At 41.4% G+C, this 15,874-nt stretch overlaps 2 protein-coding genes across 3 annotated transcripts in view; one reads left to right on the top strand and one right to left on the bottom strand.

Annotated features, from left to right (window-relative positions):
* LOC126396281 (FERM domain-containing protein 5-like) overlaps positions 1-8,169 on the top strand; it is a 100,408-nt gene extending 92,239 nt beyond the window's left edge. For both annotated transcript variants that reach the window (XM_050054242.1, XM_050054233.1), the window contains 3 exons: positions 409-477; positions 610-716; positions 3,143-8,169. In XM_050054242.1, coding sequence (XP_049910199.1) covers positions 409-477; positions 610-716; positions 3,143-3,726 — 760 coding nt within the window. In that variant the 3' untranslated portion in view covers positions 3,727-8,169. The remainder of the gene's footprint in view (positions 1-408; positions 478-609; positions 717-3,142) is intronic.
* Positions 8,170-8,373: 204 nt separating this feature from the next.
* wdr76 (WD repeat domain 76) lies at positions 8,374-14,408 on the bottom strand. Its single transcript, XM_050044517.1, has 15 exons — positions 14,223-14,408; positions 13,870-13,980; positions 13,284-13,394; positions 13,029-13,121; positions 12,721-12,779; positions 12,481-12,598; positions 12,244-12,348; positions 11,914-11,954; positions 11,586-11,739; positions 11,018-11,176; positions 10,755-10,870; positions 10,519-10,617; positions 10,257-10,409; positions 10,108-10,161; positions 8,374-10,013 (listed from the first exon to the last, which is right to left on the bottom strand). The coding sequence occupies exons 1-15, from the start codon at positions 14,271-14,273 to the stop codon at positions 9,758-9,760; spliced, it is 1,680 nt and encodes a 559-aa protein (XP_049900474.1). The 5' UTR covers positions 14,274-14,408; the 3' UTR covers positions 8,374-9,757.
* Between the last annotated feature and the right edge of the window lie 1,466 nt (positions 14,409-15,874).

Below are 15,874 nucleotides of genomic sequence, written 5' to 3'. Positions count from 1 at the left end.
CTGGGGAAATCTCCGCCCAGAAGCGGTCCGAGCTCACAAAAACATCAAAATACAGTTAAAGGGCAGGAGCTCTGCAAACAGAGTCACCACCACACATGAGTAGAAGCCCATAGGTGATGATTAAGCAGGATTTCATTTGTATATGTCTATATTTTGTTTTGTTTGAAAATCCTCCAGATCCTACCTTTAAAGATATGTATCAAGGTTACCAGTTTGCGTCGATGATATCAGATCACTGATCCCTGAATTAATATTTCAGGCCAGATCGATGTATCATTACACCACTTTTAAGAACAGGCTTGGCTAAAAATGTTACACAAATGTTCTGTGGTGTTGTGGTGCTTGTTTTAGTGCCCACGTTTTGTATAAATCACATAATAACAGACTTTATTTTTTATGTTTTTTCAGTGGAAAAGTTGCAAAAGAGGTGATGGAACAAAGTGCCAAAATTAAGAGAGATCCCCCCGAGATACACAGGTTAGAATCCTAAAATAAATATAAAATATAATATAAAAATGTTTTTAAAAATTAGCTAAAATGTGGGTTAACAGTGATTTATGCATTTGATGTCTACGTCATGTGTACATATGGGTGTGTTTTTTTGTTAAGGGCTGGCATGGTGCCAAGCAGGAGCTGTCCATCCATCACCCACGGCCCTCGTTTGACCAGTGTGCCCAGGACCCGACGGAGAGCTGTGCACATCTCCATCATGGAGGGTAAAACACACACTCAAAAAATACTGTGAGAAAAACACAGTGGCTGACAGCAGTCCTTGGGCTGTCTGACAACATCTGGACTGTGAAGTGAGCACTGTGTGATGGTTTTTATACAATGGTCAGTGTTTGGTACTGGTGGCAAAATTGCATTTCAAACATTTTTCCATTACCTTAGCTAACTGTATCAATCATCTTTTACTTTTAGCCATTTCACAATCAATCCAATGCTTTTATCTATCAATTCATTACTTTTAGCTAACCGTATAGACTTCTCTACTCCCTTTGTAACAAGCTCCACAATCTGTCCAAGTACCCTCTTACAACTGCATAAGTGTACCCCTGGAGTACAATTTGGTTGGAAATCACTTTCTTAGTCCATGCGACTCGATCAGCCATGGATAACACACCCACGTCACACATTTCTGGGTTCAGTTTCAGGGCTTATCACACACACTCTCAAACTCCTCGAGCCATTGGCCTCAGGCATTATTTGGACATGAGAAAGTCATCCTGTAAGTTTATAAAGGGCACTTACTGTCCCCTCCTTCCTCCAACAGGCTATTAACCTTTTGTCAGCGCTGCCACTGTACGTAAGTTTGCTCTCAGCAGAGGAGCCTCACTAAAACTAAATCAACTGATGGCACAGTGTGTTTTCAACAGAAAAAAACCCTGATCTTTTGTCAATCTAGCCCCCCTCTTGTCACTGACACAGAGAGCAGGTTCTGACATTGCACCCCACTGTTGCAACACTGAAACAAACCCCCAGTGTGTTGTCCTGTTGCTCTGTCTACGCTGGCATTTCCACTGGTAATAATATCTCGGCCTGAAAATAGCTCCCGCTGTCAGGGGCCATGCCATGTGTGTCACTGCCAGACAGCAGGGAGGGACGAGGTGAACTGTGGCACAAGTGAGCCACATTCCCGGGCCTTGTCTTTCACTCTCTGTCTGTCTGTCTATTTATCTGCCGCTGTCAGCCCGCCTGCCAGCATGTGGGAGCTCGCTGTGGAGAGGGGAGGGCTGCTTCTCTGGCCAGCCGCAGTTGGAGACAAAGACAGACAGCAGGAAGATAGAGAGGGGAAAGGCAGTTTCAAGAGCACACAGACATTAAGAAGGAGAAGTTGTTGGAACACAGAAAGTGTCAGACAAGTGTTTTTCGCTCTCTTTGAACCATGGTGAAGTGTCTGATCCGGATCAAGACCAAGGTCAACGTTCACTTGCGCATGATTAACCATTGCTATCGAGATGTGAACGTGCGCGTGCTGTCTCTGGGACCCAGGCTCTTGGGCAAAGCTCTGGGGGTCCTACCGCTCTTCCCTGCCCTCCCTGGGGGTTCCTCCACTTCAGGCTCTGCTCCTGGGTCGGGACAGAGCTCCAGGACCCCTTCCAGGCTCGCTGTCCCACCCCAGCTCTATGGCTGCAACCCACCAGCCAACTGTGCAGGTAATATCTGGGGCTGGTTTCATCTTACAGGATTAGTGAGTGCTGCCTTCATGTGGCTCATCACGGGGGTCCAAGTTGGAGGGCTTTCTCTTTAAGAATAGTGTTGGAACAATGAGCCGAATATTTCGAATATCACATCAACTTATGGCATAATCTATTAATCAGGTTTAAAGTGTGCATTGTCTTTATGTAGCTTCCAGAGAGGATCATGGTAGAGCTGAGTAACGGTTGTTGTTATGGTTCATGTGTACTTAAAGAGTTGCCGCTTGCATTTTGTTTAAACATAGATTACATGACAGGAGGACAGGATCAGTCTCTTGAGCATAGGTCATGACAAGCTTATCATGAAAAGCAAATTATGCTCTCCTCCCGGGCACGTCAGAATGATTAATGTTGGCACGGTGTTCAACAGAGCACGGTGTATTTGAGTATTCCCAGCAAGCCAGGCTACAACTCAAAGAAGATAAGTGGATCTCTGCTTTAGACAAGGCAGTATTATAATATATATTAGGGGGATACACATTCCCCCCAAATATATAATATAAGCATACAGATTGAACAACATTATGTGCTGTGCTGCAACAGGCAATCAAACACCAACATGGCTGTCCAGTTGGTGTTTCCGTACCCCAGCAGCAGCTGTTGCTCGACTGCTGTGGGTAGGTACAATCAATGTCAAACACTGGACTGTCTTTCTATTTCAATACTTCAACTGTATTAAAAACCAGAGGGGAAAAATTCTGGGAGGGAAACTCCAAAGACCCTCTGGCTGATTTTGTCCCCTCCAGTGCTGACTCCATGGTTACGGCCTTGTTTTTAGGACTAATTAAACTCAAACTGAATATAATTTGCTTAAAGAAGACATTTCTCTTGAGCCTTATAAGATCTGAGGTAGAAGGAAGTCACGTCAGAATCTCTCATTAAATGTGTCTTGCAACAATAACTGCTGCTTATTAAACATGTCTCCCTCTGCGCTGTGTTCTCAGGTCTGGAGTCCCTTCGAGACAGCGCTCACTCCACACCTGTGCGCTCTGTCTCCCATGGCGATTCCTTCATGTCCTCTCGGGGCCATTTGTCGGACGGCAGCGAGGCAAGCACGTCAGCAGTCATCTCCGACGAGGCCTACAGCCCCTCAGACAGCGTGCTGCCTACACCTGTGGCCGAACACGGGATGGAGATGCCTTTAGCCCGTCACCTCAACGGTGCTCCCTGCAGCATCGATGAGGAGAAGGACTCAGAGGCGGGCACATCGAAAGCAGGGGAAGAGTTTTCCTCGGGCAGGAGAGCACTGCGTATGGCCAAGAGCAGGCCATCACCGCAGAGCGACGTGGAGGAGCTGAACAAGTTCGTCCTGAGCGTGTTGCGTCTGTTCCTGGTTACCATCGGACTGCTGTTCGCCCTGCTGCTGCTCCTCATCATGCTGACAGAGTCAGACCTGGACATTGCCTTCCTGAGAGACATCCGCAAGACACCTGAATTCCAGCAGTTCCACTTTGAATACTTCTGCCCTCTGCGGCGCTGGTTCGCCTGTAAGTTACGGTGGATGGGAGGGTTCCTCATCAGCAAGTGAGGCAGAGACCGAGTGACACAACACAGGCCTCCACTGAGGGACATGGGACACACAACAGGCGGGTCAGGAGAGAGGAGGATGGCAGTCCCATTCCCAATGTCAGCTCAGCTTCTCCCAAGAAGGAGCTCCTGTCACAAGCCACGGACTGTCCCCTGAAGAGCCTTGTTTATTACGTTTGGCCATCACTGCGAGGAAAGGAAATCACATTTTACTTTGGAGATTCAGGTCATTTCAAGGTATTTTATTTTTACACAAAGCCACAGTACCAGGGTTTAATTTAAACACTCAAAGGGACAAGCAAGTCTGACAGACTTCACTTCTTCAACCACAGATAATAGTTGCCTTTATTTTTGTATTAATTTATATGTTGCAACATTACTGTAAGACAGAGTGACCTGATGTGTCGGGGTGTGTGTTGTGTGACCAGAGAGTTTGAGTAAAGTTTTGAGAGACGATGAGACGGGAGGCAGTCTAGCTCATCTAATTTTCACATGTCAAAGCCAACAACAACATTTATGATAATAAAATGTTATTGTGGTCGCTGCTACGAGATTGACAGCTGCTGTTTTGAGTTGTACGAGTATCTGGGTGTGAGAGAAAGTGTGGAATGGAAAACTAAGAAGCACTTTCTGAATGTAGATCAGTCCTGAGTCAAATAGTGTTTGCAGATATCATTTTTTTAGCAAATGTTAAACCGTGTAGAATTTGCCATGAAGAGTTATAAACAGACATGGGACCAAGTCATTGGTTTCCAAGTCACAAGTAAGTCTCAAGTCTTTGCACTCAAGTCCCAAGCCAAATCCCAACTAAAGACAGGCAAGTCTCGAGTCAAGTCTCAAGTCTTAAACTTTAAGTTTCCTAAACAAGTCATAAAGCAGTCTTCACCAAATGTCATGTCATTTTAACAAAATAATAAGATCCTCCTGAGACCAGAACTTTAGTTTCGTATGCATTTTTAAATTCTCCTAACTATTTGGGATCAGCAGGACCTGATTAGTGTAAAAAACTAAACATCAATGATAGTAAAGTCCCAATGTCCTCAAAAAGAGTTGATAATAAATTCCCAACGTCTTCAAATGACTACTTCCAAATTTGCAGCATCTTAGCTGTTGCTAAAATTGGTCAAAATGTGTTGCCATATCAACCTACCAACTTTACTAATCTTAAATAAACATGTTTCAACCATAATATGTGATCCGGTTTTGTACCTTGTCCACTTTTGTGTCGGGATAGGCTGCAGACTGACTGGGCAGAGATAGCTGCCATCTTGTTTTTACTTGGATTAGTGTATTGTGCTCGTACTACCACTATATAGCACAATATAGTGTCCAGGAATGAGGACAACAGGTCTAAGTCAAGCAGAATGAAGTTTATGGTGCAGCAAACCCAAACTGTGATGTCCTCATATGAGGACACAGGGTCTCAGGAGGATATGTTAAATAAACAAAAATCATGAATGCCTTTTAAAATTAGTATTTATTTGTTCAAATAAGTGTGTTAAAAAGTTACTTAGCTATTAAGCTAATATTAACATGTAAACTGTGTTAATATTAGCCTGGATTTATTGTTTTTTATGCAACTTCAAATGTCAAATATCGTTGGAAGTTGTTGTGTCTCGTCTGTAATTTTTAATCCAAAAGTTTTGTATTCTACAATTAGTTGTGGTGTCAACCACCGCATGGTTTTTGCATGCAAACAAAAGTGCAAACTGTCACTCAGTAACATACTTTTAGTTCTTCATGGTTCTGTCTTGCAACTCGACTGAATGCTGTTGGCTTGGTTCAAACAAAGTGGATCTGGGGTATGTCAGCTGGTGGGGAATCAACAGTGTTCACATTAGTTGATTCAGGTAATGAAGGTAAATTAGTTGATTTGTGACACACTTCTTAAATAACATACTTTTTAATCTTCAGACTTTCGTACTTTCAGTATTTTCAGGTCAAAAGGCTCAAGTCCAAGTAAAGTCATGATTCATTGGCATTTGAGTCCAAGTCGAGTTGCAAGACAAGTCTTTTTTGATTTTGAAGTGTCTAAAGTAATCAAATATGTGACTCGAGTCCAAGTCATGTGACTTGAGTCCACATGTCTGGTGATGAGCGAGTTAAAACTGACAGTAAAGAATAGGAAAATTGATCTAGCTCACTTTTTAATGATTGACAACTTCCCTGACAACCCGAAATCTGGTTTATTGACTTAAAATGCCAAGAATGAGCTGCAGTAGCTATTTGACTCAGGAGTGAAGCAGGTGCTGCTCTGTTAGATGACATGATTGATCATTTTTGTAATAAGTGTTGTGGTCAGACGTCTATTATCAGTGTGCTCACATTACCATTTTTGTCCAGCCACTAGAGCACTGATAAAGTTTTGTCGTCCAATGACTATAAATTATGGATAAATCGTAAGGACATAAGTAAGTAACGAAGGTGGTAGGTTTACTGGTTTTATAAAATAGCAGCCAAATAATTCTAATAGCTACAATCAACTTGTGTGTGTAAGGAACAGTTGTCACTTTGCCGTAGTTACTTTTACAGTAGTTGTAAAGGTGATGGGACTATGTGAGCTAGCGCTGTAGTGATAGTGAAGTGTTTGGTTAGTTCTTTGACTCCCACACTCTGTAGAAGGAGTTTATCTTGATGTGCAATACTGTTGATATATAAACAAAAACAAGATCCTTTCCATTAGGGGAAATCTGACCTTGTTTTTCCTTTGTAAAGTGCAGAAATTAGTGCAATTTTCCCACAGTATCTGGTTAAGACAGCTTGTTTTTAGTTCATGTTGAGTGAAGGTCATTTAATTTTGTTTCGCCCTGCTGTGTTCAAGTTTATGCATTTATCTGTAAAGGCTGAATATATTTAAACCATGTTTCCATTTTTGTACAAACCGATGTCTCGTTAACACGTAGAGATTTCCTCACAGCGACTTTTAATGGACCTGAAGTGTTATTTTTTACAGTGGATGTATAGTTTTCAGCCCTGCTTACGAGAGAGCCTAAGATAAGTCATGTTTACATCCTACTGCAATCGTCATCATCGCACCTACCAAAGAAACCTCTGTTGTCTGATATATTATGTCAGTGTGCGTCAACAGATGAAAACTCTGATAGTCTGCTCTCCTTCTCCAGCCTTATTACGTATGTGTTATTTCACAGGTTAGCCCACTGAGTGTCTTTACAGCCCAGTGCAATCAACAGCAGAAACCCTAGAGTCAGTTAAAGCACTGGTCCTCTCAACAAGTCTTCTGGTGGTTGATTAGAATATATGTAGATGTACATGCTGTGTGTCAGCGTGTATGTGTTAATATACCTAAAATAAAATGGATGTGTTATTTATGCAACAAAAGGAATGGTTTAGGATGCTGATTGGCCGAGGGGTTTAGGTATAGGTGCCTGTAGGCAATCTGGAAAGGTACCACGTTAATATTAAAATTTCTCCCAATAAGTCCACAGGTTAAAAAGAACCCTGAAAATCCCCGTAGTGTTAAACCCCTGGCTTTAAAAGTTGATTTTATTTTTGTACATAAAACATTTTAAAATTCAGAAGCTGTGAAATAAGCAGAGTATTAATAATTCTGTTTTTCCTTTTAGTTCAGAGTGGGATAAGTTAGAAATATTGACAGATATATTTATATTTAATGGAAAACCCCCCCTCATGTTTTGTGGTTGGTTTTTTAGACTTGATAAATTAGTCATGTGTTTGCTCTAACTCAGATGGTTCTCGCTGGTTTTTGATCGTGTCAGGTAAGAGGCCAGCTGAGGCAGAAATGTACTTTATTACTTCCTATAATTTGTACTTTAAAGTCTCATTATGTTCACGTGTTTGACAAACTTCACAACATAATTGGAGCAATAAATGTAACCAATAATGATTAATAACTGCAAACAGATGTTTGTCCATCAGCTGGACATTGAAAATGTCTTTGAATCCCCTCAGAAGGTCAAACAGCCTGCAGATGCATGTGTGAAGGGAGTGGCGCCCACCCACAGTGGTTGATAATGTCTCATGTAAATCCTGTTTGTTGCCTGATCCTAGACTGCTCTTCCTTCACTCATATTAGAGGAACAGATATGTTTTCTTCTGAGAGTACATGTAAATGAAATGGACACCCAACAGAAGACCCATTTTCACTCGACTCAAAGGGGAGGTGGAGCAGTTTGTATTTTTAGCCAATTTAAAAACAGCAAAAGTAGCATTATCAACTACTTGAATATTTCCTTTTGCAATGCAGTTCAATATATTTTGTTTTCTTTATATTGCTTAAGTCTCTTTCAGGAGGGGGTGACAGTTCCATCGACAGGCAACTCTTGTATTCATTTTACTGAATCATGTAAACAGGAATGAGGCCTCTGATGTGGTCTTACTGTAAGCTTCCTTCCTGTACCATGGCCCTGCACATGGAAATGTCTCTGTAAGCATGTGTTCTGCATTTATTACCTCCAAACAAGACTGCTTATTTCCAATCACTGACTTAAGACTGGTGTAATTTATTTATGAATAAATATAATCTATTCTTGACATCTGGCAGCTAGTGCACCTACGAGTTCAATCTTGAATTCACAGAAGTTACAAACCCTGAACAGTGTGAGCCATATCGGCACCTTCTGAAGTTTCTCCATCATGTCCAGGCTTAAAAACAACAGACTGTCAGTAATAGCACACATTATTCTTTCATCACAATGCTGCCACCCTAGGGTGACAATGATACCACCACTGCTGAAAGCATTCACACTTGATAGGTTTAATATAAAAATGTCTGTATTTATTCTATTTGATTCAGAAGCCACGTAGAAAATGAAAACATGGAATGAACACAATCAGTTTTACAACAGGCACTTTGCACAGCCCAAACTGTTTTGCCGTTTCAAATTCCCAGTGCCACAAAACAAACAAACAATATAAAGGGAACCTATTTAAGAAATCGCTTAGGTTCTGTAAGACATCTGGAATGTAACAGACTGCAGATATAAGAACAGAAAGTAAACAGCAGTGTTAAAGTCAAAGTGAGTCATTTGCTACCTACAGTGCGTGGACGCTTTCCCAAAGCCCTGCATTTTCTTCTTATTTTTTTTATTTAGTTTCAATCACACTGGATGTATTAAAGTTTAATTATTTTATTCTGAACTGATGGACAGAAAAAACTCATCTCAAAGTGGACAGATATCCACACACTAACCTAAATTAAACTGAAGTATATGAAGAAATACTTAACCAAAAGCTATTTTAGAGATAATGTGATAACATATCACTTGTCTCTTATCACATTTAACATAAAGTGACTTTAAATGCACCTGTGTCTCAAAAGGTCTAACAACTGGTTAGAAAACATCTGGCAAAAAACATCAGAATGACAAAACTGAGACAAAGTTAATGAAATGTTTCAATCAAAGGAAGTCAAGATCATTCCCAAGGTTCTGAAAATCCATTTCAATCCAGTGAGGTCATATATATATATATATAAAAGCTGGACAGTTTTACAAGATAAGTGTTAAGAGCACATTTAAGCTTTTCCGCAATCGTACTAAATGCTGCAATTTGGCATAAGCCCAGCACTGCACATGAGAAACATACCGTTTCCAGAGGACGCTTCTCTGCACCAAGGCCTGACAGTTTGAAGAGGGCAACCTTAAATTAATGCAACAAAACGCAGATAAATCCCCTGAGCAAAATCTGCTGCTATGAAGCCAGATCTTAACACAACTGGCTACAAACATCAAGACCTCAGTTCAGTCCAGAATCTGTCGCAGGACGCTGCTGCTCACTCATCCACGTAAAGTGGAGTCAAGGCTGAAAGGGTTGAATATAGTTGTGTTTTACAACTGTATTTAGCGACTTGTATTCAGTGTGAGAAGCATGACAGTGTTGTATTAAAGCTGCATGAAAATTTCAGAAGAAAGACAACTGTCACGACTAGTTTCCAGCACTGAGAGATCCATCTTTACTGTCCAAGCTGTCTGTGACAGAACTACTTTCTTACTTGTCCTTCCTACACAACTGGAGGCAAACAGGGGTCTTGGTCAAGTGTTCTAGTCATCATCTCAGTCGGAGAAGACGTGCAGGCGCCCTGATGCATTGCCACCCAGTAAGGCATTTCTTGTGGGGTGGAAAGCAGTGACGGACAGCACTGTGTTAAGGTTCTCGCCATCTACAAAGGAGTGCTGGCGCTGGCCGCTTTCGTGGAACACCTGCACCTTCCGAGGCCTCTCCATGCTTCCCACCACAAAGCAGTCCTCCTGTTTGGGGTCCCACACTGCTGATAGTTTGGACAGCCAGCGGCCTGTGTGCATGTCATGTCTGAACATGAAGATTGAGAAGACAGGTTGTGAGTATGTTCATGTCATCAAAGTCTCAAAGCCAAGGAAAGAGACAAAAAAACAAGCCGATGTACCTGATGGATGTCAGCAGAGGAGATTCCGTAGTCATTGCAGATGTATCATAAACCCTGTCAAAAGAGTTCACAACAGACATTGAGCTGGGACTGAAAAGTAAACTACAGTAAATATAACACCATTATTCAAAGTGCTGAGCCAGCTTTACCTAATGTGGTTATCCATGCAGGAGGTGAGAACTCTGTTGCCTGTATGAGGGGAGAAATAGGCGCTGGTTATGCTCAAAGAGTGGCCGTGCAGCTGGGAGACCGCCTGGCTCTTGGTCTTCTTCAGGCATCTGCTGTCATAAATATTCACAACCCTGCAGACAGGATCAAAACATTCATTTAGTGCCATCAGTACAACAAACCGACACGAGTAGATCAAACGATATTTCCAAAAAATAAAATAAAATCTACAATCAGACATACTTGCTTTCTGCAACAGCAAAATACTGTTTCTGTACAGGGTGGACACTGACACAACGCAGCGTCTTAGGGTCCAGTGAGTGGAGGGACTCGTGGGAGTTTCTGTAAATGTAATACCAGTGTAGCATGTTTATTAAATGTTCATGATTAATTGACAAACATCTCAGTTATTCTTAAACACCATGGAAAGAGAAAAAAACTACTTGTCATTATCATCATTGTCAACATTAGTTCATTACCCTGGGGTGCGCCTATCAACGATGGCAACCTCTCCAAACCAGTTCCCAACCACTAGTGTCGAACAGTCATTGGACATGAAGTCAAATGTTTTCAGGCCATCGTCAACATCATACACCTGGAACATTAAACACACAGATTGATGTCAACTGGTGGAGGCAGCACTGACATTTTCTGCACTTCAAGACTTTTGCATGCAGGTGCTTTACTTTACAACGGTCACAATATGACTTTAAAAGATTTTATTGAACTCAAGTTATCTCACATCATCAAAGACGGCCTTCTCTACATCCATGCAGCGAAACGATCCGTCATAGCTGAGGCTCAGCAGGTGGGTGGGCTGAGCCCTGGAGAACGCCATGCAGCCCACTGGGCGAGTGTGGGGTTCAAAGAGCAGCACGCCATCATCACCCCAATCACCACCCTGAGGGAATACACACATGCAACTATAAAAAAGTGTTTTCTTATCCAGATTTCATGATACAAGAGTTGTGATTTTTATAAGGGCATTTATGTGTCTACTAACTTTTTGCTTCAATGAATGTGAAGAGCAGCATGAAGCAAGTGGATGCTGACATGTAGTGCACTAAATATTCCTGGAAACCAGTTCTAAAACACTACTGAATAGCCTCACATTTTACACTTGGTGAGAAAGACAACTCCTTTTTCATGTACTTATGCTGCAGTTTACTAATGTGTTAACAGTAGGATCTTCCCAGCTGTTAGAAACATCAAGACCTGTTGTTGAGACCTTATTCTGAAGCCACATTCTGCCCTCTAGTGGTCACATATCAATTTCTATCATCATTAAGGAAAGAGAAGAAGAAACACACCAACTTCCAGAGTCCAACTTTCCCCCACTTGTCTCCGGTGGCCATCAACAGGCTGCTGCTGCATGGGTGGAAGGCAGCAGAGAAGATGCGATCCTTCACCACTTTGGCCACTCTGTCCTCAGTTATCCTCATGTTCTTGAGGGCTGAGCGGTACCTGTGTAAAGACCCCAGTGTTGATTTGTGTCTGTCTTGAGGGAGCATTTTTAACTGCAATAATGTGACCATGAATGGCAAAAGGGAAACTACTACACCCTCAGAGGTGGAGCAGTTATTGACTTAGAAGTGTAGCAATAGGCTGAAATGTCAGAATCAAAACTTAAAATCTTACTCTTTCAGGTCAAGCTCCATCTTTCTGTCCTCTGTTGAATCCTATGACAAGACAAGCAATTAAAATATGTATTAACTGATACAGAGGCAGCATGAGTAAGCAAACCATTACCATCCTGCAAAGATGCAAGACTCCAAATCTCAAAATTAGATATCCCCAAAATGCTTTTATCTTTAAATGTTATTTAGTGTTCCGGGGTCAAAACGGTGAGAGCTAAACAGCACTGTACTTATTCACAGTTTTGGGAGAAAATCAGATTAAATGAAAAGCGAAATAGGGTGTAATGACAACTTGAAACATCATAGTAGCCAAAAAAAAGTGGAGTCTCACCTCGGAGCAGAGCTCAAGGAGTTGTGAAGGCAGCTTGCTCCCCTCTTCCATGTTGATTGGATCCATGGGCAGAGGGCCAGAAGGCTTTTTGAGTCTCTGGAGTGGCTTTCAAACAAGTACAGTAACTCAAGTCAGTAACAAAAGCAGGAAATAAAGAAAAACAGAGCAGCAAGAAAAAGAGACAGACAGCAGTGGAGTGGCATTAACTATATCATCAGGTTATTTATATGGAGCTACCTCATTATAGGTCAGAGTCCCCCTGGGCTCAGGAGGAAGTGTCAAGGTCTCTGCCTCTTTCTTTTGGAGACGAAGGGATTTGCGAGGTGGCAGCACTTCTTTTACAGCAGCCTGTGACCTGACGACGCAGAGAGTGAGCATTACAGTGACATCAAGAGGACAATTGTCTGTCTGACATATGAAAGCTTAGAGCTGAAACTAAAAAACAAGCCATCAGAAGTAACACTTTGCTGGCTGTACCTCATGAGACCCCGCTGTGATGGCTTTGGCCGTGTCATCTCCTTCAACTCCACAGTTGCCTTTTGACAAGGAAAACAACAATTAATACCCATTCAACATGTTCGGAGACTGCAAGCTGGTTGGTCGTAGCTAGTCTCAGTTTAAGTGAATGGGACTCGGACTACATTTATTGAAAACTGGGACAGGAATAAATTCAGTTTGTGAGAAATTCACAGCGTCAGCCCTCTCAGCCCTAAAGCCAAGTATCCCTGAATTTATGGGAGAAAGGTTAACCCATGTGGCTCATATTGCATCATCCCTCGGCCTACCTGAAATAAATTGATGGAAGACAGAAATTCTTGGTTCTGTCTGATGTTCTCCAGACGCTCCAGTTCATATGATGAAAGTCCTCCATATCCGCCCTGTGTTCCACAAAGAAACAGCACTGACACTCTGGAGAAACTTTACATTTGAAGCCATGTAGGAGTTGAGAAAACTAGTGACCATTTGACAAGTACATGTATTTGCACGTTGCAACAAACTTCAATGACATATCAGTCATAATCAAGGCTGTTCATACTTACATTTGTATCCTCGACATCACTGTTTTCGTTTTCATCATCCTCCTCCTCCTCCTCCTCCTTTATGGCCTTTTTGTTTTTCTGGCTTTTTTTGTTATCATGCATTGTTGCTCTCTGTTAACAAAATATGGCCATATAAGCAGATGTAAGAGAAAAATATTGGGATGCAGCAACACTGCAATTTTGCATTTTTTGAGTTAGTTGAATGTATGTGTGGGTGTATCAGTAGAAAACTGCACTTTAAAATGTAAATATCACTCTTCTTTTTAAATTTATGCCCTTTGTGTTCAGATCAATGTTGAATTTGGTTAATGAAAAAGATTCCCTGTCATGTTTTAAATTCAACAAGCAAATCTGTTGTATTTTGGCAGTATACTGAAGGCACAAGAAATTTCACATAATAGCATATTTTGAAGAAGGCTATATGAACTGATGTTTTCACTTTGCAGCAATAATATTGAATCATTGGTCTTTGGTCATCGTCAGGTGTTCTCTATCGACAAAAAAGCTCATATTGACGGAATAAACAAAACAATAATATCTTTGAGTGAAGTGTTTTTTTGTTATGGGTTTCTCAACTATCCCTTACTCTTCTCTTGGCGGGTATTTTGGCCTCAGGTGAGTACTGAAGGCGTTTTGGTACCAGGGTGTTCCGTGAGGACCGTCGGACTGGTCCCTGGAGGTCCACAGGAGTCACGTCCTACAAGGTGTGCAGCATTATTAACACATAACTACCGGGAAAACATTACGTCATTCAAGTTTACCAAACTTTTAGCAACACTCACAACACACTTACGCATATAATAACGTTTGCTAGTGTCTCTCTTGTTATGTAAATTGGGAGCTTAGCTGCCAGACTTCGTTTCTGTTGGCCAGTAAGTTAGCTAATGTTAACGTTAACTTACACAAATATACTTTGGTCGTTACGTAGCAACAACTCACCGTTAACTGTGACTTCACGACAGCTTCACGTTTTGTTCGTCTTCCCTCCATGTTAGTGCACTTGTAACGATACGTATGAGCTATTTAGTCAAAATAATTGCAGTAAGTCGATACACTTCCTCTTCACAGCAAGTACCTCAGATGATAAGTGAGAAACTAGGGGGAAAACAATTCGCGCCACCTGCTAGAAATGTTTTGTAACTAGCCCCGCCCCCTTGTGTTGCGAAACAGAATCCGAGCAGCTCATTGGTTAGTCTTAATGTCTCGTCATAATTAGGGGCTGTTCTCTGCGGCCAGCAGCCAATGAACAGCCGTATTATGTGACTGACATCTCAGCTATCGCTTCCGGCTTCAGCTTACACAGTCAGTGACAATGTCGCCACCTTCTGGCAGATGTGGGCACTAGCAGACAGGAGGATTAAATAACGCCGCTAATATTGACAATTCTGGGTGATATATGCATGATAAAACAGGTCCGTACGTGACGTGTAAACACTAAACAGGTGACTTACACAAACTGCCAACATTTCTCCATGCTGAGTAAAAGTAATGGTTCATTTCCTTAGTAAAGTGGTTCCCAGGGTGCCAAAGTTTCATGGGGGGGGGGTCGTGTTACAAAACTTCTTGTGTTTATACAGTAGGCCTACATCTCAGCATTTCATTCATTCCTGTGAAGAAAACTAAATTACATTGTTAATTTTAAAGTATGGATTATTATTCAAGATATAACCTTAAAAAAAATCTCGCAGAAAGGGCAAGGAGAAAACCTGAACCTGAACCTGAACCTTATCTGCTCAGCAAGCTCATCCCGCCCATAGACTTCTACTTACTTATGTGGGGGGAGGGCATGCCTTCCAAGCATGGTTTCTTTTTTAAAAAAACGCCAAAATAATACCATTTATCACAGCCAGAAACTGTAAAAACAGAAATTATTGTTGAATTTTCAGGTTTCTAATGGTCCTTGGACACATCATGTGCATCAAATGCTTCCATCAGAAGAAAACAAAACCATGACATACTGATAATTCATCTATATCTCTTCATCTTCTACATGTCATTTAAAATTTGGCCAAAAATAAACAGTTTGCACTAACTGAGCAGTATGCACATCAAGAGTGAAAAAAAACAGGGCTTTTTCCTATTCCAGGATTCCTTCTTCAACTTTTAACTTTTAAACATCAAAGAGTAAGTAAAAATCTAATTACTAAATAATGTGGATGGGGGGTCATGTCACTCAGGGAGGCTCAAGGAGAGGAAAAATAAATATTTGTTGCTTTGGGGAGGGTAAAGCAAAACAAAACAAACAAACAAAAAAAAAAAACAACCCAGCCATCCCTCAGAGAATCATATAAAAATGTTACTAAAAATATCAGGAAAACTAATCTCTGATGTGATATTCACAAGAAAATAATTCAATCAAAATTCATCCAAATGGTTCTCTTGTACATAAACTTCCTCCACTTCACCATGTGGGTAAATTGCACAGTTTATCCGTTTGTTCTGCACCATTACTGTATGGATTGAACATGAAATATCATTTGTCACTTAGTCTGGTGTCATCAGTCCAGTCAATAATAAAAAAGGGTTCCTTTGGGAAAAAAGCTGACAACCACTGCCCTAGTATACACGCACACCCCTAAACACAGAGCAGG

Source organism: Epinephelus moara, chromosome 1 (assembly GCF_006386435.1).
Source record: "Epinephelus moara isolate mb chromosome 1, YSFRI_EMoa_1.0, whole genome shotgun sequence".
NCBI lineage: Eukaryota > Metazoa > Chordata > Actinopteri > Perciformes > Serranidae > Epinephelus > Epinephelus moara.
The sequence above is the reverse complement of the archived record's forward strand: the minus strand, read 5'-3'. Positions and strand labels throughout refer to the sequence as shown.